Genomic DNA, 25616 nt, shown 5'->3' with positions numbered 1-25616 from the left:
ACACTCTCAATAATATATTACTACCTTTAAAATTATTGTGAGGAGAAAATCACAAGTGTCTAAGAAGGAGCTGAAGAATAAAAGTGTAACAGTTAAAGAAAAAAAGGAAGACTAAACAAAAGCCAAGAGAGAAGTTGACTAGAAAATTAACATTAAAAATCAGGAAATCGAGAAACAAGTATTGCAAGTGTGTGTCTCTATTACTGTAATTATTATACAGTGCAGCCAAGGGGGGCAAAATCTGATCTCAGTTAAAGGAGTGAGTTGGTTTAGAACTGGGAAATAGTCAGTGTCACTTAAAAAGTCTTTGTGTCAGTTTAACTCCCCAAGACACTGCACAGCCACACAGCTGAAGCAAGCTCTGCTAATGGCAAAGTAGGTGCTGCTTCATGGAGTATTGACAGTGTCTTCAGTGAAATAAATTGTCCTTGAAACTATTTTTTCCTGTAAAATGCCATTTTAATCAGTTTTTCCCAAACCACACTAATTAGAAAAGTCATTTAACCATCATTAACAAGGTACATATTTCCAGAATGTGTTATGAGAAATGATGTTGTTTCAAAATGTATTTTATATTTGTTATCCAGTTTAATGAAATTTAAATAGCAAGTTGATATGATAATTCATTAAGATGTAAAATAGTAAAATACACTATTTTCATTTTAGAATGTCATGCTTTTAATTATGTTGTTACTATTTAGTACTATAAAAACGTCCTATTTTCTAGGTCAATGTTTCATATTTGTGTTATGATTAAAACAGTTTGACATTTTGAATAAAAATATACTAATTCGTTGTATTAATTAAAAATAATGACCTAGGAAAACCATTTCCAAACTAACCTAAAGACGTCAGCACTGTGAGACTTGACAGTTGTGCCATATTGTCACTATTAATGACATTTTCTACAGCAAAGTAAAATGTACATACAAAGGGGAGAAAAAAAATTAAGAACTATTTTCATTTTTAAAACTCTGTCCATGAAATCTTCAGTCCACTGAAAGGGTCACAGGTACTTGGAAAGACAAAACCAGCTTTTGAAATATTGACATTTCATGTGAAACATAAAGGGCAGCTTTTGCACAGGTAGATGTTTGTTCTTCTTCAATGCATGTTGGCCTTCTGCTGTCAGAGCGGGGAGGGCAAGTACACGAGAGGTGGAATCACAGAGCCCTTGAAGTTAACCCGTAGATTTTTAATGAGGTTGTTCCCAGGGTTGTTAATTTGTACACATAAACTGCTATTGCCACATACTTAAGTAAAAGTACTGCCGTTTTCCTTGTGTTTGTGTGTGTCTGTCTGTGTCTCTGTCTATGTTTGCGTGTGTGTCTCTGTGTGTGTGTGTGTGTGTGTGTGTGTGTGTGTGTGTGTGTGTGTGTGTGTGTAAATGTATGTATATATGGTTTGGAGACATGAGAAAAAATGAATGAATCTATAATCTATAATTACCTCCCTTGAAACTGTTTCAGACACACAGCACACACTGATTAGAGACACCAGGTTCTACTGTGTCATAGGGCAACATATCATTGAAGACAAAGTAAATGATCACTAACTGTTCTGGTCCTGAGAATGCAAAATAATAATTCAAAACGCCACAGACAATAAATGGTTGTTATTTCATTTCCAATCCTGTATGTTCTTTTTGGAGCTTTCATCACTGAGTTTAAGGCTGCCCTTTGTGAGGACCTCAGAGAAAGCCCTCCTCTAACTTGGTTGTAAGTCCTGGTTTTGTGTGTCACAGATCAGTGAAGTAGCCTATGGATGAACATCTATAAATTCCCACCAAGAATCTTCTATCTAAATTAAATCCTGTTATTTTCTGTTTGCCTAAATCTGTAACATATCCCCTCTCCAAAATCCTCATGGTTTCAACAATAGTTTTCACAGATACCTCCCAGCTCTCCACATTTCTTACATTTCACTGCCTTTAATGCCCACATTCAAAAGTGGAAACAGTAAATGCTTTCCTGTGTGTGTGGCTTTTCAGATCAGTGCAAGTGGCTTTATGGACCCCTGTAAACCTGCAAACTACTGTTGGGCAGCTCTTGTTCTAGATATTTCGCTCATTAGCGAGAAAAGCTGCAAGTACCTTAAATTAAAATAGATCTTTGATTTCCCACTAGGACATCCAGAGAAGAAATTCACTTCAATTCTTCTGTGAAACTTTATAACTTTGTCTTCCCAGTGCGGGCTGGAGCCCTGGTGAGGCTGTCATTTGAACTGGAGCTGTGTTGCAGCCTCTTTTGTTCTCTGCTCTCCTCAGATGCCGGCTCGCTGCCTGCTGGCGTGCCGGAGCGAGCGGGATGACTTGTGGTGACAGCTGTAAAGTTGCGGATGGGAGCAGAGAGAGGAAAAAAGCCCTTGTTCAGTTAGGAGGGGTTTTATATCTCTCTGTTGCCATAACTACACAGAAGGAGAAAAACATGCTTCTTTCATGCTTGTCTAGATTCAAAATTGCCTGTTGTCATCCTTTCATAGGTTCAGCACCTTTGCGGCTTGGTTTGAGTAGCATTTTCGGATTATGAAATGATTGTGAAATTTGTATATTGCCTGAGCAGTTGAAATTTTGACTTAATCACCATGTTTTCTGAGGTGTTCCTTTGTTTTCGTTTGTTTCTGAAATGTTTTAGCCAAGTCTTATCAACCATCTTTATTATGTGAAAGGCATTCAGCTCTCAAAATAGTCTTTATAAGCTTGCTTAATTCTTAGAGAGCCCATAAATTTTAATACTCATTAAATAAATCTGTGTCCTTTAATCTCAACCGACTTCTTAAAAGTCTTTTTTTTTTTTTTTTAATTCTGGGTTTGGTAAGGCAGCTACTTAAGCACATCCTGATAACTTAATTCTCTATGAATAGAAACAACATTTGCAGTTAAATGGTTTCTTACATTATATGAGTTATGGCTCATATTCTCTTGCCATATTGTACAAACCCCCTACTCAAGCAACATGGGTACTAGAAAGTGACTTTACTAGGATTTATACAAAAACACTTCATAATAACAGAAATACCTTACAAGAAGTTTGCTTAAAATAAAGGCTTAAAAATCAAGGTTTTACCCTATTACAGGAAAACAGTAGTTAGGCAGAAGTGAGAAGGACATTTTGCAAAATGTCTCACAAACAGCTACAATACTGTTAGACTTTGAAAACTTCACAGTGCTTTAAAATGTAGGCGAGAAAAAACAATTATAAAGTTTTTCACATCTTCAGGACAGAGAATGTAGAGATTTGAAATTATTGTAGGTAGGATGATGTTCAGACAAAATCTTGACACAAATTATGGCTTTTTTAACATAAAATACCATGTTCTTAAAGCTCAAGGGGGCCCAAAAGCTAGCTTATTTATCATTTTTTTCCAAACCTGTAGTTGTTTATGATTCTTAGGTAAGTTAACAGCCCTGTATTTAACTACTGCAATAACTTCTGTAGTCATGAATAGTCGTGATTGCAGCCCCCCACACCTGCTGAAGCTACACAGCAGGGAACCAGTTGCTGAAGTGGAGTTGTTGGATTGCAGAATACCCCAGGGAGTGCCCAGATTTGCCAGAGAGCATTTTCTCTTTTTTTTTCTTTCTTTTAATTACTTTTCAATATTTGATTACACTTACCTTACCTGTTCTGATAGTGTTATGAATCACTAAGACTTACTGTGGGGACACACCAAAAAAAACCAGTTCTCTATGGTATGAGATGTCCAATGGACCAAGAAATACTGTCACATGCATTTAACCCAGTGCATAACACATGCCTGGTAGTAAACCATCCACGGAGTATATAGGCCTAAATAGTGAGATTTAATACTTTGTTATTTATAGGTGATGTGTAATATCTTCTGAAAGGGTGAAAATTTGGTGCCCAAGATTTGAATGCTTTTATTTGCTTTCATTAGGCATCCTGTACAGCCGTATGTGAATGTTAGAAAATATGTGCATTACCACTGTCTAGTAAAAATGTATTTCAAAGATTTATGTTGATTACATTTCAGTACATTTCATGAAAAGCCTAAGCCCTACCCCTGCTGAAGCTGGGCAGCACTGCTTTGTTTAAATGGGCAGAGGAGCAGCCTCGTCCTTGCTAATTAATGTATGCTAAGTGCTTTGAAGTCTTTGATTGTCAGGTGTTATACCTTAGAGCTGTGGTATTTTGGGGGTTGGGGTTTTTTTGCTCTATTAGATGCAATTTGCTCTGGATACATCACTGATTTGTTTTCAGAAGCCTGTCTTTATTATTATTATTATTATTATTATTATTATTATTATTATTATTATTATTATTATTATTATTGTTATTATTTTGGAACACAAATGTTTTGTTTGCTGGCTGGTGGTGCAGATGTGCCTGTGGCTGCTGTTAACACCCAACTGGCACCAAAACTGGTCAGTGTTTCACTGGTGCTGCCATGTCAGGAGCCTGTTGGTGATCACACCGTCAGTTTCACAGATGGGTGCTGCTTGTTCAAAGCCTTCAAAACTGGGAAACGTTTAGTTAATGCCTTGTACTACATAAAGAGATCAAAAAGGTCCAAAAGCCATCCCTTTGTCTTCTGCTACAAGCAATTAGGATAATACTGAATCCATCCCAGACCACACAGTAATAAATATTTTAGCCTTCCCTTAAGTGTGGATTGATATTCAGGTCTGCCTGCTGGTAAATAAAACAATCAGAACTAAATTTCCCTTTGAATCTGAGCTATTCTGCATTTCCAGTGCTCACAGATTTTTTTTTTTCCTTCTCTTTCTGCCTGTCTCTCTCATTTTGTCTCCAGAGAAAATTATTGTCTGCCTGGAAATCAAGTTACAGTGCTAACTGACATAGTGGCATGTTATATGTGGAGAGGGGACCAGACTGGCAGTTTGCTGGGATCTCCTGGGCTTTGTTTGCCTTGGCCAATATAGAACAGTCTGCAGCCAACTTTGTATTTATTCAGGGGTGAATCCTGAAAAAAACCCAGCAGATCCTGATATAGGAAGCTACATCTTTATCTCAGCATCTCAGTGGGTATTTTTATACCTGATCCTTTGGTCTCGCTGCCTTTCCTTGCATGGATCACAGTGTGTGTTTAAAAATGAGAGAGATCAAATTGTCACCGTACTCTTTTCTCATTCTTTGCATCCATATATGTAATATAAATGTAGTTAATTTTCAAACCTGGTCACATATGCTCACTGTGCATTTGTAACCCTATTTGATTATAAATTAGCAGGCATGGATACCATAGAAGACTTTACCTCATAAATCAAAGCAGCAAAAGTATTCTAGCCCCTAGACCCCATTTTTTTTTATTATTTTAATGCATAACTGCGGTACCAAAATCTCTCTAAAGTTGCATCTAAAGCTTTCTTTTTTTTTTTTTTTCCCTAGAGATTAAGGGTGTATTTTGTCTCTGAATATAATCAGAAAGTATGTTGAAATATTTCTGTAGGCTAATACAGGGAAATATCAACTCTGTAATATGTGAAGGCAGCCTTGAGGTACCTCCTAATGTCAGCTCCAGTGATGATAATAGCCTGAAAATTAGTTTCAAAACATGATATGATGTCTTCCCTGAGTTTTTAGTATATTTAGAAAGGATCTATTTACACATAGGGTTGCAGTTGTCTTCCTCAAGTGAATAATCACCACAGCTGACTTTGTTGACCCTTTCTCATCATAAGGTGAGAAGAATTTGCCTATGTGAACAGTAAAAATTTATTTAGCACAACAGGGCATCTCATTGCCAACAGTCCTTTGAGTAGAGTTATCATATGCAGCCACATACATGTTGTTCAGCAGGATTTAAAAATATTTTCCAACTCTCCAGCATCTGTTACTGTTTTCTTTAGCAGCACAGGTGTCTAACAGTGTCAACACAGCGAAGATCTAGACAGGTTGGTCTGCACTACAAAGTCCTACTGCCATGGCTGTACCAGCTTGGAGTATGACAACTTCACACCTTGCATTTCACATTGCTGTGCTGACAAAACCCAGCAGAAGATGACTCTCGTTGCCTTTGTTCAGGGGCTGGTGTAGCTGTGCCAGCAGTGATACCTCTCCATCAGCATATGCTCCATCTTCACCAGGGTGTGTAGCTGGGTAGCACAGGCTCACCAGGGCATGGCCTTGCCACACTGTTTAGTATTGAGCTTTTTTCAGTTCATTTTATCTGGCTTAAGGGCTTAGGAAGGCAAAATGTGCAGGAGATAGCCAGAACCAATCAAGCATTTTCACATGCCTTGGGTGCAGGATGGTGTCCTGTGGAAACTCCATAATGAATAGAGGACATGAGAGGGGGACTGGGCACACCAGTATCATGCAGACAGTATTTTGCACCTCCATCCCAAGCCTTTAGCTGCCTTGGCTTTTTGCTGTATATTACAGAGTGAGAGTGCTTCACCATTTGTCTGCCTCCCCCATCTCTCCGATAAAGGATCCTTGCACCGGCAGTCTCAGTTTTCTTACACCCCCTTCTCCTTCTGCTCATGGAAAAGAAGTTCAACTGAAATTGAGATCCAATAAGAAAAAAAAGATGGAAGTATTTATCTGCAACAGATTAGTTATGACCTTCTGCCAAAAAAAAAAAAAGGAAATGCTGTCTGGTCCCAACTAATTATTTAATCTGCCTTAGTAATCCCCAGGGAGAGACAGTACATCCTACATGTGCAAGCACACAGAACTGGTTGGGTTGTTCCCGAGACAGGCTCTGTCTTTGTTCAACTGCAGAGACATTCCAGGTAACTGGATGTATATATAATCTCCAGGGTCCAGGAAGGAAACTGAAGATCACAGGGGTTCTTCCCCAGAGGGTGGTTGGGCAGTGGAACAGGCTTCCCAGGGCAGCGGTCACAGCACCAAGCCTGACAGAGCTCAAGAAATGTTCAGACAATGCTCTCAGGCACATGGTATGATTCTTGGGGCTATTTTGTGCAGGGGCAGGAGTTGAACTCAATGGTCTTTGTGGGTCCCTTACAACTCAGGCTATTTTGTGACCTGAAACATCCTCATCTGATAGTGATTCTCACCAGGCTTCACTCATTTCCCTTTCACTTTTCCTTTCAGACCAAAAGAGATTAAAGGACCTATTTCTTACCCTCAGTCCCAAGTAAAAAGCTGTTCTCCAGAGGTGTGTGCTTGTCTTCACATCACAAGGAATATGATGTAGCTGATTTTTGTATTTGTCAGCTGGGAAATAACTAACCCTCATCCTGAACATCATGGGAGACCTTGAGGGATGGATGATATTCATCCTGGTCTGCCAGGTCAGGGTGTCTGGAGGAGTGGAGAACAACATCAGCCATGGCAGTTCCAAGTGTGTCTGCTTAACTTCATCAGCCTGGCCTAATGAGGCTGCTGGGCATGGAGTTGTCACTTCTCTGCAGCTGCTTCAAGCCATGTATCAACAGCATGAGGGTACATTCAGCAGGTTATTGGGGTGCCCTGCAGGCTTTGGGGTTCTCTGTGTGTCTGTGGATGTTGTGGTGAGGAGAAGGACTTGTCAAAGTGGCAAAAAATCCTGAGTTCTTGTGTGGTTCACGTGGGAAGGGTTCACCACAGTAAACTCTTTCCTGTCACTCACAGCTCCTGTTTGACTTCTAGATCTTCTGCTTCTTGATTTAGTTTCTTATATCTACCCCTACTCTACCACTATAAAAATAAGCAAGTGTGGGCAGTGCTGGTGCATAATGGTTAAAATTTTTGTTTTGCATAACTAGAGCATAACCTTGGGAATTAATCTCCATACTTATTAAGGAAAGAAGGTAATTGCATTTTCCTCCTGGTAACTTTTCTTGGTTTTCCCACGTTTTCTGTCCCAGTCATGAAAGCATGAGGCTCTGTGAGCAAGCACTGGTCTCTTGCATGTTCCTCACTAGAATAATTAGTGATGTTTCATCAGTTACCCTTTGCAGTTTTATAGAAGGTTAGTTTTCCCAAGTAAATTGTTTTAAAAGCTGTTTGTAAAAATTATTCTTCCATATTTTGTGGCTAATTATATTTTAGTTCTTGCTGCCCTCCTTTAAAGCTTTATCTACTGGAATTTAAGTAAAGAGTACTTTATTAAAAATGGAAAGAAACCTGAGAGCTTCCATTGTGCTGTGGGAATGTGCATTAGAGAGGGTCTTTAAGTATCCAGTCCTCACTGTGCTTAAAATACAGAATAAATAAACTTTGGGAATAAGTTCCTTGTTCATGTTTTATTTCTGGTTATAAGTAATTTTTTTAAAAATACTCACTATATAATTTCTTTTCTATTTACTTGATCTACACTGTTACACAGTTGTGCTTAGTCCTGTATTTTATCCACAGCTTGTGGGCTCTTTAATTTGTAATTTGTCCATTAATTAAGAGGGAGAAAATGTGGTGTGATGGCTGAAGCTGGGGACCAAGAATCAAAACTTCTGAGTTCTTCCTGGCTCTGTTTCTGACCTGAGGAAAGTCACTTACACCTCCTGACCTATAATGTCTCTGGAGCTCTCAATATAATTATATTAAATGCCCCCAAGCAATGATAATGGCAAGACAGAAAATGCTCTACAGAGATGTTCAGTTGCAGGTTTCAGGTCAAGTCCCCTTTAGCTTCAGCCACTACGTAGTTCATGTAATTTTGGGGTGTCTCTTGTGCAGTTCTTTATGAAGAAAGTATTCAATCAGTCTTCCACTGAGAATGATTTAGCATCACTAGTGAACAAGAGGACAGAAAGGACTGGCTTGGTTTCAAATCTCATTCCAATGTGTGTGTGTGCACCTGTGCCACAAAGAGAAAATCCCTTGCACTAGGGTAGAGCAGTGGCTGTGATTCCCCGAGGAGAAGAAATATCAGTGCTCATTCTGCTGAAACTCTGCACCTTAGCTGTCCTTGCACTTCATTTTTGCCTAGATCTCTTAATAAAACAAATAGTCAAATGAGGAAAAAAAATCCAAACAAAGAAAATAGAGTCCATTAGAACAAAGAAATGAGAGGAATAAGTAATCCAATAGGAAATTCCCAGCACATCCCTTTTTGAAGGTTTGAGGAAATTCCATTTGTTTGAGGAAATGCTGAAAATTAGGAGGAGCCCAGAAGAGGGCCTAGCAGGAGACAGCTGAGGTCATTTTTCACTGCCAGGACTGCACTGTGTTGTCTCTTCTTTTACAACTCATCGGCAGGCATTATTACCTGGTGAAAAAATTTGTTTTGCAACTCATCCTGAGTCCTCATAAATCATTAATGCCTGGCTAAGCACAGTGTGAGCATTACAAATTCTCTGAGAATGAGGGCCCATTCTGATATAACCTTGTGTCCAATACTAATGCCTGCTAGTTATTTAGTAATACAAAGGAGCCTGAGCGAGGAAGATCGATGAATCAATGTGGTCTCCTGACTTCCTTCTCCTCTCCACCTGCCTCTCCTGTTTCTAGTTCAGATACTGAGCTGCAAAAATTCAGGACAGTTCATAGTCATCTGTCTGTGGGCAGCTATAACAATTTAGGGGAACAAGGAGGGAATCACAGCCTGCAAATGTCTATAGGAAAAAGAGGAGCTTTGGTTTCTGATTAGAACTTGTTCTGATTTCTGGGTTTTTGTGAGCCAAATTACATCACTGCTCCAGACCAGTTTTCTGGTTTGCATCCATTAATGAATCCATGCAGCATAAAGCACATTCAAGTGTGTAAAGAGCATAGATAGAAGCTGTGCCCAGGACTGAGTGTAATTAAAGGGTGCTCAGCAAGACCAAATAATGAGCCCATTACCTGTGGGAGCTGCTTGGGGAATTAGATGCTCAAACCAGCTCTCACAATACTGGAGCCAGCACAGAGAGCACAGCATCAATAGGTACCGTGGCTGAGCTTTGTGTCTTGTTTTTCAGTAATCTTGGCCACAGTCAGGAGTTCAAGGATGGTCTGTACTGTTCTGCTTACCCTGAGCTCACTTCCTAAAACCCCCAGACCATTCAAGAATACAACTAAACTCTGTTCCCTCTCCTCTCCTCTCCTCTCCTCTCCTCTCCTCTCCTCTCCTCTCCTCTCCTCTCCTCTCCTCTCCTCTCCTCTCCTCTCCTCTCCTCTCCTCTCCTCTCCTCTCCTCTCCTCTCCTCTCCTCTCCTCTCACACAGGATCCATCTGTGCAGTTGCTATTCATACAGTTGTGCCCTTTGAACACTGTAATAATTGATCATGAGCTTTAAAAGAGGGAGATGGAATGAGGTGAGGTGGAGATTGACCCTTCATGTAAGTGTAATCTTAGACTTGTATGACTTAGTCATGGATGGAGCCCTTGTCCTGAAAGGCCTCTGCAAGGAAGGTTCTAAAGCCACAGATACAAGAGAAATGGAACTTGAATAGGACCTTAGGAGAAGTGCAGATGGGGGTCAAGAACAGTGGTTGGGTAAATTTGAAAAGGGGAGAGAGTATCAGAAAGTTTAGAGGGAAAAGTAACAGTCTTTAAGACATGAAATGATAGAAAATTGATGTGAGGAAAATGTCGTTGCTGTAAATGAAAGTGGGAAAATGGACCACGACAGAGAAGGGGATGGAAACTGTTCATATGTGAAAAGGGACAGAAAAAATGCTTGCTCCATAAATATATGCATCTGATAAAGCGCCTGGTGCTGTTCCTGTGAAACCAGAGACCTCAGTCACTTTGGCTCTGAATCAAGTACAACACCTCTTGTGCCCAAACCATGCTTGATCTTTAGCTGAGGCCCAAAGTGTTCCTTGTGCAATGAGACTTGAGGCACTTGCACTCCCCTGCACTGGAGTGGACACTCAGATCCCATTTTAGGTTTTGCTCAAAATGTATCATTGTGCTTTACCTCAGCTGAATTTGTTAAAAATAGTCCCTGCTACAGCACCCACAGGACAAAGTGGTTTATTTTCCCCTATTATAGCTCTGACAAAAGCCTGCTGTTATTTCTGTGCCCTCTCTAATGATCTGCTTGCTCTCTGGAGAGCACTGACCCATTTCAGCATAGAATAATTAGCCTTTCAGACACTACTGTGTTTCCATTAAATAGACATAAATGTGCAAGGTGACATTTATTTACTTAGGCCTGAAAAATATGCACCGCAGATGTTGGGGCTTGGGAGAGCTTCAGTTGCTTTTCATTAAACTATTGTATATTTTAATGCTTTTGTGTCATTAAACACTAGTGCTTGACTGAAATGATTCCTGTTGAGTTTCCTTGGGGAAGCAGGAGAGCACAGGCATTATTGGGGTCTGGGTTTCACCATAAGACCCTTTGGCAATGCTTTGGCAGCTCTTGCTCAAGCCTGTCAGTAGCTTTGAGCACAGTTAGAGTTACACACCCTTGAGGTTCCTTTTACTTCATGTAAGGACTCCATGTAAGGAACTGTTGTTGATTTACAGATCTGTCTGAAGAGGAATGTGTTCAGGGTGTTACACTGAGGAAATGAGAACCTTGACCTATTGCAAACATAAAATAAACCCAAAGTCCTTTAGTATTTAAAATCAGCTCTTCTGTCATCTTGATCACTGGCTTCTGAACCACCAGGCTATTGCCCAGGTGAAAAGTATATTATTCATCTTGATAGCCACTTTAGTCTGCAAAGTTGGAGGGAAGTCTTAGCCTTAAAAGTCCAGGCAGCATATAAAACATGTAGGTTGCCTGGTAGTTCACATCCCCACATGGAGATGTGGCATGCTATCTTTTCATTCCATTAGCACCAATAGGCTCTATAAAAGGAGACATCATGCAAGGTAGGTGCTTTATTGCAGGATGGAAACACTTTCATAGGTTATTTTAATCATTATGATTCTTTCATGATGTGTGAAAGTTGATTGTTGCTGTAAATGAAGCCATTGAAGGCTAAAAAATAAAAATGCTGTGATGGTAAAAATCCTTAGAGTGCAAAAAATAGGAATTGCTATAAAAGGCAGTAATTCATTCTCTGCATGAGATTTTTTTTATCATAAGGATGCTTTAAAGCTAATTCTGAAACATATACAATTGTAGTCTATATAGCTGAGGTATATTGCAAGGTGCATTCATAATGTAGCTAATTTTTAATGGACTGTAATTTATATATTATTTAGAAGTGCTATTTTTTATGTTAACTGTGAGGCTTAACACATTTTTACTATGTTAAGGATAAGTTATTTTTGCAGGTCTTGTGGTTTTATTATTTTGACCCATATCCAGTTCATATTGCATCATAATACCATTTTTACTAATATTATTCGAGTATGTTCAAAACTTATTTCCATTTGGATAGAAATTCATTAGCTCTTGATTTTGATTATAACAAATTATTTTAACTTTTCTGTGATAATGCATTCTCTGTGTTTCTGATTTGCTAATGCTGAAATGTTTTATTTTCATTTTTAACCCTTCCAAATTTAGGAATAGTTTTTGCTTTTTTTTTTTTTTTCTGTGTATATATATTTCCGTTGTTTAGACCTACTGGTTCCTGCTTTTTTCTTTTTCTTTTTTTTTTAATATGTTATGTTTGTAACTTCTGTCTGTGTTGAGCCAATCTTACCAACAAAAATATCAATTGTTTCCTGTTTCTCTACTTCTTTACAAAAAAAATGAAAAGTAAAAAGTAAAAAATAAAAAAAACTCTTAATGGGAATCCTGGCACTGTCTGTCTTCTCTGTTCTGCAGAAATGTTGAAGGAGTTGAACCAGCAACGCAGAGCGAAAGAGTTTACAGACCTGAAAATTATTGTTGAAGGCAAAGAGTTTGAAGTCCACCAAAATGTTCTAGCTTCCTGCAGCTTGTATTTCAAGGACCTGATTAAAAGGTTTGCCTTCCTTCCAGCTGTGATCTGCTCTGTTCTTTTGTAGGGCGCATTTGTGTCGCTTTTTTTTCCTCCCCTCTCTTGCAGGTTTATGAAGATTGAATCTCCTGTCACAGAGCCAGTAGCCATTCTTTCCACCTCCTCTGAATGTATTTCCAAACTGAGGCTCAGATCCATTTGTTACACATCTGACTCGTACAGTGTAATTATTTCTGATGAGTAGAGGCTGGTTTTGGCCGAAGAAAGTGTTCCACCACTGAGAGATCTAAGATTTAAACTCCACTGCTAATGGTGATGCAGTCCACAACTAAAAACTGCTGCTGTCGATGTTTGCAAGGGACTCTGTCACACACGACAAAAGTCTGTGCTTCAGGCTGCAGAAAGCCATCAGCATTCAGGTGAACGGTGCTGAGACATCGTGCAAATAAAGCATTTGGAGTACTGTAATCCCTTCACCCTGAAATCTTTGTTACATGCTTTTGTGTGGCTTTTATGGGCAAAGGGATTGATATTTTTATTATCTGGGGACTTTTAAAAGAAGAAAAGACAACTGATTAATTTCCCTATTAAAAAATCGGAAATAAGATGATTTTCTGATCAAAATATAGCTCGGTCTGCATGTTGGACTAACAATAGCTTTTTCACACAAACACTTCAGCTTAGGTTAGGTACAGTACGTACATTTTCTAAACATCATGTCTCCACCTTCGCATTTTCCCCCCTCTGTTTCTAGCTGATTGATTCTAAACAGTGCATGATAATCTTTTTTTTCCATTACATTGATTTTTCAATTTGTATGCTTCATATACTTGCATAGGAATAATTTGGTACTCTCATATTATTAGTAAGTTAGAGTAGCAAGTAGGGAGAAAAAAACCACAAGGATAACTTTCATTTTTCTCTCAATCATCAGCAAATTAATGCAGCTGCTGATTTTGCCTTGCAGTATTTTCCTGAGCAGACTGAGCCTGGACTGTGCTAAAAAATGGGATTAAAGAACATTTTGCTTGCTTCAAATCCTGTATTTAAATTTTGCCAACTAACACAATAGTGACTGTATTTTATTTCAGGATGGCATATTGGCTGGTATCTCCTTTCAGTGTATTGTGTCCTTTTGCACAAAGCTGGTTCTATAATTATGGATATATATTACATTTCTATGATATAACTGTACTGACTGCCTTATCAATTATTCATAAAAAATATGTTGGCCTAGGAAGCATGTCTTTTCCCCTCTGTAAATCTAATGATTGCTAGCAGTAGCTATGCCAGATCTCTCCTGTCCTTTCTCTTCTGTCTGCTCATTATTATTTAATTGTTAAGGCTACAGTATATGCTTTTCAGGGTGATAAGGAGTAGATTCTACAGGAAAAGAAAAATTATAGAACCAACTTACAGAAACCAAATCACTGACTGTCCAAAGACTGTCATTTGGATTTTGTTGTGAAGAAAGACATCTGCTTGTATGCAGAAGTCACCAGGCAGCGCCTATTTCTAGAAGCACGCTGACGAATCTTGCTGCTTTATTATTTAGTTATTAAATGGAGGTATACATTAGATTAAGTGCTGCTCTGTTATGAACTTAGTTAAAACAATATAAAAAATTAAATTCCTAGATTTTGTGAAAGCAAAAGCCTAGTTTTCAGCATGTATTGTCTTTCAGCTGGCCCCATAAGGCTTGCATGCATTACAAGAAAAAAATAGTGGGAGGTTTAGGCTGTTTGCTAAACTCACCACTTTTTTGCCTTCTTTCACATCATCAGCAGCAATAAATATTCCAGAGGTCAATTTGTGTCCACCATCAGGTCTCTCCATCCCAGTTGCTTTCCATATATAACCTCAGTTGCACACATGTAACCTTGATGGAGGCTAATGGAGTTGCACAGGTGTATCCAAGGCAAAAATGCCTTTATTACTGATGATGATGCTTGAATAAGAAAAAATTCAGCTTGATGTCAAGTTGAGTTTGCAAAACTGTCAGGTGAGAAAAATAAATACTCACCTGTAAACTGAGCAAATGTGTCTTTGCGAGACAATAAACTCAGGGCTTTGGGGTGGAATTTCTAAAGACTTGCTTTTCGTAGGATATTTGCAGTGTAAAGCCTTGTCCTTTATGAAACCTCCTGGAAGTCAAGGGCTCAGATTGCAAGAGGCACTCAATTTTTTGTGGGATCATGCCCTTAATAATACACAGTCATTATAGTTCATAGAGTTAGAATGTTTACAGATACAATACATCTAGAATCCTCTATGATATTTGTTAGCAGTTCCTTTGAGGCAGCACTTAAAGCTTTATGTGATTTATATTGCACTCCTTGTGTTATTATAGAAATCAAAACAAAAAATGGCAGTTTTTCTTAAAGAATAAAAGAGATCTCTTTATATTAAATATAATAGAAAGGCCATTTCAATCAGTGCAAGCCAGGGTTAAACCCTAGTGTCATTCCAACCACAGGCACCGATGTGTCACCAGAAACATCAATGAGAATATGATCTATTCATGAAGGTACTATGTACATCTATAGAAACATGCAGAAATAGAATCTTTCAGAGTATTTACCTCGGCTTATTATTTGCCACAGGCTGGTTATTATTAACCTCATATTCTGCCATTGATTCCACTGCGTGTTCAAGTTGGTATCTGATGGTAGAATAGCAAGTAGTGTCTCAAAAGAATAAAAGAGAAATGTTCAAAATCAAATAAGATCAATTATTTCCTTCTCAAAATAAAACCAAAATACAGATAAAAAACATAATAGAACTAGAGTTATTGCTCATCTTGAGGAAGGCTATTTGATGAGAATTAGTCATAGCAGGGAAGAAAATATGTTGTTTTTATTGCACTGATAAAAAGATGATAGCCAGGTTTGATTGTCCAAAACAATTGTAAAGTTATTTACAAAACAAATTTGGTAATGAGAGTGTATTCTGAAACCCCTTTAGTTTCTCAGAAAATGTCTAATCCTGTGCTGAGCATTCTGCTCCACATCCAGAAAATTTTCCATTCCATGTGATTGATCTTTCAAATATATAAGCCCTTTTGAGCTTGGTTTAGTCCAGTCCTGAGCCTGAGCTCAGCACCATACCAGGCACCTGTTTTGGAAACGGGTCATCCCTGTCAGGAGCTGCACAGCACTCAGGCTTATGCCAGGGCTTGTTGTTCATCTCCCTCCCAACAGCAACTGACCATGGAAAACAATCTCAGCCCTTTTTAGTGCAGAATCATCTGAAAAGGATCGTGTGTATTAGGAACAGCAGGTTTGAAATATTCCTGATACCTGTTCCACATCACTGTGCCCATGAAGGGCAAAAGGTGAGATTCAGGGGAAGAGTGAGGATCCATACAGGACTACTGCAATATAGGGCTTCAGAAGAACATGGATGATAAACAGCAGCTGAATTGGGGCACTGTCCCCTAAAGGCCATCTTACATATTTTGAGTGCACTGACAACCACATTGACTCCAGCCTGTTTGGCTTTGCTACTCATGGAATCAGCCATCTCAAAACAAGGGCTTAATTTATGATACAGTTGATGAAGAGGAGAATCTTGAAGGCTTCCTGAAGGAGCTTTTTCTCCTGATTTTGGTTCCTGTGTACAGGCCAGGCCCCTGGACCAATGAGAGGTGCTTATGTCTCATGTTAGCTACCCAACGTTTAGGTCCAAGGCTGGGATCTTAGGTGGGTTGAGTCTAACCTGACCTTCTTGACTGTTACTGCAGTTTGCAGAGAGGGACACAGGCCTGTCCAAGAGGCAAGACCTCTCCCCACAAAATAGGTGTCTAAGAGATGAGGTGAAGGAGGAGGCCATCCCCTGTCCTGTAAAAGAGAGGGTGGTTTGCATAGACAGTGAATTTAGGATGTTGTTGTTCCCTTGGGGGGAACATTGCTTCCCTTGGGGGTCCAGCCTAAGCTGACCATCTGGACTTCTCTGCAGCTGGGAGGAAAGATGGGAATGTCTGTAGGACAATACATCCCATCTCACGATAAATTGCACAATTTGCCTTCTGGAAGGGCTTATTTTTCATGACCCAGAGAGAAAGACCAGTCACCCAGCCTGAATCATAGTTGACTAAAAAAACATGAATGATTTCTTGTGGAAGCTAGTGGTTTTCTTAATGGAACATATTTAGGCTTATATCTGTACATGGAAAAAAAAAAAGATATCCAGATCCATCAAAAAACGCATCTCCAAAAATGTGCCTCTTGCAGAGCACAGATTTTCTTATTTGAAACATTCTTGGTTTGTAAGGGGAAAGAAATGAGCTCTGTTTTTGCATCTGCCCTAGAAGAAATGGTGGAAGGTGGATGTGGGGGTGTGTAGTGGGAGGAAGGAACAAATGGAAAATCCCATGAAGAGCCATCTTTTTCATTTCCAGCTGTATTTGGGATAGACAAATGCAGCTGCTGAATAAATGGAATTTCTGATATTTCTGTAACAAAAAAAATTGAAATGTTTCACCGGAACATTTTAATTTGCTGCTTTCTTCTTCTTAACCAAGAGTACTGGAATCTCTACCAAAAATGACATTATTAAAAGGAAGAACTTGACACAGAAGTCTCTTCTTGGCCAAAATGCTTGCTTTTATAAGGAAGCTTTTACAAGTAGATTTCTCTCTGGTTAGTTGCTGAAGATACACAGATCTTGTCCTAAAAGCCTTATCTTTTCAAGATTAGATTTTAATGATGCATTCTAATCTTTAAGTCATCTTGGGTGTCTGATTCCACTGGTGTAGATTGTAAGTCTTATGTACATAGAGATTCTGTCACAGGAAGCAGTATTTTGGATGCATTGTAATCTGGCCCAGCTATGTTCATCCTTCTTTTCCTTCTGCTTTTTCCAAAGCAGATCCAGTGGCCAAATTGCTCTTCCACAATACCCTGCCTTTTTCTCAAGTCTCCAGATTTTTGACTTTTTTTTTTCCTAAAGTACTCTCTGAAGGCTTGCAGGCAGGGCAGGAGAAGTAAAGCATTTAGGGTGAGAAGACCAAATTCCTCTTGCTTTACACCTACACAGAAGACGAAGATGTCATTCTGCATTTTACACCATTGTATGGAAAGGGAGCATTTGGATGCACAACAGAGAAACCTGCCACTATCCATCTGAAACAGCCTGACAAAACTGCAGAAGCGTTTAGGTGTCTGGAAAGCAGACTGTCTGGTTTGTGTTTACATTCTAAAAAGCCCAACATGAGAAAGAGCAGGATGAAAGAAAAATCTACTCTTGGTGACCCCTTCATGTTTTCCTGCTTATTAAGAGTCTTGCTTTTAACTCTGGGAGAGAAGCAAGCAACATTTCCACATCTGCATACTTCAACTCCATTGTAGAACAGAATGAATATGGAAACAAACTACAGCATGTAGTTGAAAACAGAGAAATAGGGAGTTAAAGATACCATGTTTGTTTCTGATGCCAGGAGAGGTACGTTGTGCCTAGAGAAAGAGCGCCAGGGGTTTCTGGTTAAACCATTTAAACCATGAGAATGGCAGGTTGCATGGGAGTGTAGAATATCCTTCACTCTTTACTCTGAGGGGACAGGTGTGAATTGTGCTGTGGACAAGGCTTTTCTCTTAAACGAGGCAGTGATAATTGCTGTGTGTTGGGCACAAGATCTTGGCATGGGACACAGCCCCCTGCTCTCGGTGGCGCTGCGCTCGCTCTGCCTGCCCAGGCAGCCGCCTGCCCGCCCCTCAGAGCTCCCTGCTGGGCTTCAAATTTCTCAGCTGCCAGACCTTGGAAAACGTGTTTTCATCAGGCAAAAATGTATGGTGTTCTACATAAATGAATGGCACTTTACAAATATTCAGTGGTGTTCTGCGCCGCCACAAAACCCATTGCAGGTGTCACAGCCTGGCTGTTTCCAGCCCCGCGTGCATGGCTGTGGATTAGGAGGGTGAGTGGCTTGGGCTGGATGCCTCTCTGCAAGGACTGGCAGAGCAATGTGCTCTACTCTGAAGAGAAACCCTGACAAGGAGAACAGAAAGGCTCTTTTTCAAGCCTTGAGATGCAGCACAGAAATTAATCTTCTGCCTGTAAAATTCTGCCCTGTAATGGCAGGTGTTGAGACACCAAGAAGATCCCTGAACCTCTCACTCCTCTCCCTTGTTGACAGCATCTCCGTTTACTGTAACTGGGACTTCTTGCTCCCGTAATTTCTAGACTCAACCACAAATTCTTCAAATCTTACCCAAGGAATGACAGACTAATCACCTCTCTTGCTCCAGCTCTACCCATACACGAGCCTCCCAGCTGTCATGCAGCATCTCTCAAGATGCCAGTGCAAGTGACCTACCTGTATTTATTTACATCTCACAGCCCTGCCTAGGCTTAACTCTTGTTAGAATTCACGGGTGAAAGGGAATAGTTATCTAAAAAGGTACGGTTCAAGATAAATGAATCAAAGACAACAGAAAAAAAAAATCTTTCATGGCATAGAAACAGGAGCCATATTCTTGAAAACTGTCATTTTTGGGGCAATTCCAAAACTCAGTCTTGCACTAAAATGAGGGTAATCAAATCTCCCACTCCAACTTGCTTGTAGGTAGCTCCAGGGATGAGTAGTTCACTCCTTTCATTTATATCATCAAGGATTAGCCACTGCTGGACTGGGATAATGAATTTGAATTAATATGACCAGTTTATGGTCATATCTGATTGTGGTGCCCTCTTTTTGCTTGTACAGCGCTGAGCTTCAGTGTCTGAAATACTCAGAGCAGTTCTGCAGGGTGGATGGGCAGAGACTGATGGGGTGAGAAGAACCACACGCCCTTTCCTGCCTGTACTGTGGCCATAGGTGAGGCTCTTCATGCCTTTCATTGATGTCTCTGGATCTATAAATACTGGAGAAAAGCACTAGCAACACCCAGTAGCTGAAGGAGAAAGAACCAGTGTCTGACAGAATTAATTCTAATTACTGTAATGCTGATTGGGATCCTTGGGCACTGCCATAATCATAGTAGTAGTAATAAATAATAATGGTGGTTATCATTATTTTATTATTGTTTTCCCTCTAGACATTGCAGTGATGAGTAGGAGTCTTGGATAGACTACCTAGATAATTACTTGTATAAATTTCACCACATTCCTAAGAAATAGATTTATTAGCTGCATGCCAGCTCTGTGCTAAGCTGGTTTTTGATGGTGTAATAAATATCATTAAAAGAAATCAGATAGGAGTTGGGTAAGGGTTTGAGCTTTAAGTTTGATGAGAATAGATTTTTTATTCTGTCAACTTTTAATCTTCCTTCCTATATAATCCCCCAGAACCTGCTTGCATCTTTTATTTACCTTTAACAAATAGTGGCTCTCACCCAGTTGTTTTGCCACTGAATTAGGCTGCCAGAGATACTTGCAAACAAGGTAGAGCCCACCCTATTAATAAGTTGTCCCAGTTTTTTCGTTTTTCCCCAAGTACCCTGCAAGATACAGTCTATTCTCAGTCCCTAGGAAGAGTCCAGGTCATGAAACACTGTTCTTCCAAGGGCAGTTGCTATTCACTTGCCAGTCGTTTAAGCCAGCATCTTCAAACTCCTCATCTTCTTCCTTAAATCTCAGCAGGGAGCCAGATTTGTTCCTCCGACTGTGATCTCCGACACTGTAGCGTTACAGGCTGCCGCTGATCCTGCCTTTAGAAATGGTCCTGGCCAAGCATTTAGATTGTGTTTCATCAGTGAATGGCATTAAGGGTATATAGGAAACGTGGCTCTTTTGTTTGCTTTATTTTATTCTGGCCATGTTGTCCGTGAACAAAAGCGTTTGCTCTTAATCCCGTTGCTCGTCTTGGTTTGTAATGATCATTTCTGTGATGGTGAATTAGCAGGAGCTGCTGGTGCGTGCCCGAGCTCACAGCCATTAATTTTCCTGATTTTCTTCTGATAGAGCAGGTGCAAACTGGCAGCATTTGACCCTAATAAGTTACACTAGTCTTGCCAGATTTTGTTTGCCTGGAACAAGGAACATTATTTGTATCAACATCCTGATAAAAAGTGAGCAAATGGATTTGTTGGACAGGTAAATTTTCCTGACAAATTTGCAAGCCTGTGTTTAAACAATGTAATTTATTTAATCTTGTGATTTTACTAGTTCTTTATTGTAATCATACAATAGAACCATTACAGTACATGTTTTCTTCTCTCATGAGACAGATGGATAGTGACTGAGGCTCAAAGATAATGTTTATCTACAAGATAGAATAACGAAGGCAGAGATTTGCAAGTTAATACATTTTGAGCTGATAAAACAATTCCAAAAGAGAAGCAATGCTGGGGTGTAATTTTTTTTTTTTAAATCCTGTTTAATAAAACATTCAGTGACTTATGACATACGTATTGCAATGATGTTGCTCTATAAATGTCCCTTCCTGTCATCATTTACATGACTGATTACCTTGCAGCTGCATAAACTTGTATAACTCGGTAAATAACCTATTACCTCAGTATGCACATGTTTTTTGGTGCATGTTGTGAAAATGTATGTTGTATGTTTGGGCATCTATGCTTTTATATCTCATGAACCCATAATTACAATAAATCAAAATACTCAGTACAAAATACAACTTTCCATGTAGAGTGCTGAGTCTGATTTGTACATAGCTGAAGGTTGGCTATAATTTAAAAAGAATTCTTTTCTGCTTCTCCCAAGACACGTAAATATACTGGTTTTGAACAATTAATCACTCTGAAGAAGATAAAAAAATCAAATAGCGGACAGTTGAAATGCAGCATCATTGCACTCTCTTCTTTCCTGAAGTTTCAGTGCTTTAAGGATTAAAGTAAAAAAGTTAAAGTTCCACAGTAAACAAGATGTTCAGTCTAAATTGTGTCAACTTGAGCAGCAGTTTCTAATGAGCACACAGCTAACAGACTCTTAAGCCTCATGAGAAGCTGTCTACCCCAGTCTGGAGTCCTTTCTTTGGTAATCAAAATAATTTGACAGAGATAAAAAGAAGTAGCTTTTCTTTGGTTAAGTGCTTCATCTTACGTGAAAATCTTGGATTTCCTGTTTTCTCGAGTCCTAAACACTGTCCAGGGAACAAAGCAATTTAATTTGATTCTTTTATTGTCCTGTCTATCTTGGTAGAAAATATGTAGCTCTCTTATAATGGAAACACAATTGCTTTAGGGTATGTATTTATATTCCTAATTATGAAAACAAGCCAGCAAGATCAGCATGTTGAGCTGAGAGGGCAAATCCTGGGGGGGCGCTGGGGTGGAGAGGCCCAAAGGCAACTGGGTGATGGAATAGGCCATTGCTTGGGTTCGTGCAGAGAGGGACCAGCCCCAAAATATGGGCTTCAGTTTCCTCAGTCCAGGGTGGAGCTGGAGCTCCTCCCTGCTGCCAGCAATCCTGCAGCCTCCTGTCAGCTCAAACACTTGCTTTTAGTGGATGAGATTCAGATCCCTGTGTATGACCCTGAGCCATAGATAGTCAAAGACAAGAATTTTTTTTTGTTACACTGCCAGAACAAGTGTGTTCTCCTATTTCTTAACGATTCTATGAGAAATATGAACAAAACTGAGGTTATATTATGGAGCCAGCTCTTTTCCTGCTGTCTCCTGCTGGGAGACGCAGGTAGTGGCAGTAGGCTCACAGGTGGAACTTGGAGAGGCAAAAGGAAAAAGTTACACACTAAGTCCCACTTGTCCAGGGAAAGATCACAATAACAGTTCTAAGTGTGTCTTTATTTTAAATGTTAATCATTTATTTCAGTGCCCTTTTGCAGCACAAAGCTTAAATATACGTCATGCCTCTGAGTCTACGGCATGGTGAGTCATATGGCATCAAATGTAAATAGGTGTCACAAACTCTGTCAGTCCTCCTGTTCTCAACTAGGCAGCCTGGGTGGAAGCTGAACCAACTGTTCCTAGGCAGTAATGTACATTTACATAAAATGTTTCACATTTTTCATGTTTATTCTGTGCAGATGGCTCCATTTTGAACATCCAGAATTTGTTTTGACTTTGTGACTGTAGCTTGTAAACATAGCGTTGGCTGGCATCTGCACTGGGTATAGGTAGCTTTTCTTATTTGATCTAAAATTGAGTGAAGCTGTAGCCAAACCATTAGTCAGTCAAAATAATGTTGCAAGCCAGTTAAAGGCAGCATATCCAAACCATGAGGGAAGGCTGAATGAGAGGCAGTAGCGCTGTCCATAAATTGACAAATTGATGCGCTCGCGGTGTTTCACTTACACAGCTGCTTTATCCAGACTCTCAATGTGGCTTTGCAAATCAAGGCATCTCACTATTAAATGTTTTGAACAGAGTCACACAGACATTCTGTTACGGGAATGTGTTGATACAAATAATGCAGGAAAAATGCATTGATACACATCTATTTATAACTCAAGATGCAGAAAACTTCAGTTGCATCACTATTAAACATGATGGCACTGTGGCTGATTCTTGTATGTGTGTATTACATGTTTGGAATTATTTTCAAGGACAAAGAAATAGAAAAAAACATAGATTTCTCTACTTTTTCTTTTGTCAGTTCCATTACTGGATCTTGCAGATGAAGTATTAGGGTTATTTTTCTTGCTATCAGGTATTTAAACATTTTTGCTCTTTCCTATATATTAGTTAACAGGAGGGGACACTGATTCTGATTTGTTATTTGAGAGTGTAATTGAACCGTCTTTTGCTTTAAAGGGTTCCCTGTGCCTTTGTCTTCTCTACTTGAAGCAATTTAGTTGAAGGATAAGCAGCTAAACTATGTTCAAAGGCATTCACTTGATTTTGTTGGACTTAATTATTCCAAACAATGCAGAATATTTTTCAGTAACTCCCTCCTTACCCATTCAGAGGATATCTGTGCTTTCTGCTTATCTGTAGGTTCAGTTCTGCTTGCACATTGCTCAGGTCTATCACCTTGCTAGAGAAATACATGATTTGTAAATCTGAAAGAATTCCCCAACAGCTACCATAAAATTAAGCTGTTAAAGAGCTCTTGGAGCTTGTTTAAATGTAGACCTAAACAAATCTCTTTGCTGTTTAGCTCAAGATAAATCTTTTAAAAAGTCCTGTTCTAAATCACTTCCCAATTTTAATGAGTTTATATATCAGCCTTTGCCAGATTTTTACTGTAGCTTTTCTCCAAGATTATAGCCATGATAAAGTAAGGACTGAAATTGTTTATTATATATTATTCTTCAGAAGCAAAACTTTTTCCCCCAGAGGCTGTTGGGAGAGCTATTGATTTTCTGCCACAATGTGAAATGTGTGACCTTTATAATATGAGCAATGATTACAAGGCCAATAAAATGACATCATTCTGTTTAAACTTTAGAGTTCGTCGGGCAAATAGCAGAATGTGCCACATTTAACGATGTCCGTGGATGATAAGGGTGCCTTGACTGGCTTCAAGTGAGACTGAAACATGAAGGAGGCAGGCTCTCAATCCCCAAAACACCTCCTGTTTCTGCCAAGAGCTGGGGAGCAGGAGTGTATGTACCAGGTAGAACTATGACTTCCCAGCTCTTAAGGCAGGAAGTCAGGGCTTTTCTGGTAACAGACTTCTCTAAATGTTTGCATTTACTGATGTCACCAACAAAACTCCTCCTGTTGTGACACAGGACGAGCTATTTGGGGAACAGCTCTATATATTGCTGCAGATTTTCCCAACTGCATTTGCAGTTACAGGACTAAATTCTATTCTTGTAATATGGATTTAGCCACTTCATTGCAGTTCCTCTAGAGAAGCCAAGAGAAGACTCTGTCCCAAATAGATGAATTTTAACTGCACAGGGCATATGATATTCTAAGATTTGTGAAAACAAGCAACACGGAAACCTTTATTCAGGCTTTGAGGGGGATGCTGCAACCTGATTCACTGAAATAATTTAATAAAGTCTAAATTTCCCTTTTCAGTGATATCAGTCTGTTTCCTCATGTTATGTTCTTCTTATCCTTCAGACACTTAAAGTTTGATCCATTAGCACCTGCTTCAGCCAATTCCCTGCCCATTCTCCAGCCTCTACCAAACCAGATCCTATGGCATGGAAGCTGGGGTAGCTGTGATTTCCCTGTGCAGGCTGAATCCAGCCTGTACTCAGTATTTAATCCAGCCAAAAATGGAGCCAAAGGGCTCCATGCTTAGAAGGCACAAGGAAAACAGCACAACACATTCAAGGCATTGCAGAGGCAGGAATAGGGATAATTTTCTTTCCCATTTCTGGCTCATTGTGTAATATCAATAATCTCTGTAGCTTTGTATTATACTTGCTGTAAGTGGCTCTAGTGATTGATTAAACACCTTCGCTTTTCTTTGGCATTTAATCAATTGCAGCAGCAGTTTATTGCTCGGTGTATTACAAAGTAAAAGAGATTATTACTTAATTATTGTGAAAAATAGCAGCTTGCAGTTGTTGCTAGCATGGGTATGTGTCTGCGCTGACATTGGTGTCACATCATCCTTTGCTCCGTGCTCCTGGTCTCCGCACTGGGTGCGACTGCGATTCCCAGGGATCACACACGGTCCTTCCCGCAGCCGGCGCCAGCACAGTGCAAGTAGTGGCATCAAGTAAATAATTGTTTATGATAGTCCTACAGTGCAAAGACCCCAACTCTTGCTTGCTGGGCACCTCCAAACCTCCCTGAAATTTTAGGTGGTGTGTTTATTAACCGGCCCATGTGAAAACGTGCTCACTGTCAGGTGCAAACCAGTTCTGGGAGTAGCTGAGCAAGAATTACATCAGTACCAAGAGGTATTGACAGACCAGAGTGCAGCACCAGATGTATGTAAACTGGAGATAAATCAGATATGGGGCATATCATTGGGGTGTGAGTGTGAGAAAGGAAAAAACCCCACGTTTTGTGACATCCTTTTGAGGATCTAGGAAATGGCAGCTCTTCTGTTTGCCACCAGAGGATTTCTGCCTCAGATGCAGAATTGAAT

The 25616-nt window shown here is 39.6% G+C and overlaps 1 protein-coding gene across 5 annotated transcripts in view; it reads left to right on the top strand.

The window, feature by feature from the left end:
- Positions 1–25616, top strand: part of KLHL29 (kelch like family member 29) — a 387198-nt gene that overhangs the window by 303225 nt on the left and 58357 nt on the right. For all 5 annotated transcript variants that reach the window (XM_064411797.1, XM_064411794.1, XM_064411793.1 and 2 more), the window contains one exon: positions 12587–12725. In XM_064411797.1, the coding sequence (XP_064267867.1) occupies positions 12587–12725 (139 nt within the window). The remainder of the gene's footprint in view (positions 1–12586; positions 12726–25616) is intronic.

Source organism: Passer domesticus, chromosome 3, assembly GCF_036417665.1.
Source record: "Passer domesticus isolate bPasDom1 chromosome 3, bPasDom1.hap1, whole genome shotgun sequence".
Taxonomy (NCBI): Eukaryota; Metazoa; Chordata; class Aves; order Passeriformes; family Passeridae; genus Passer; species Passer domesticus.
The sequence above is the reverse complement of the archived record's forward strand: the minus strand, read 5'-3'. Positions and strand labels throughout refer to the sequence as shown.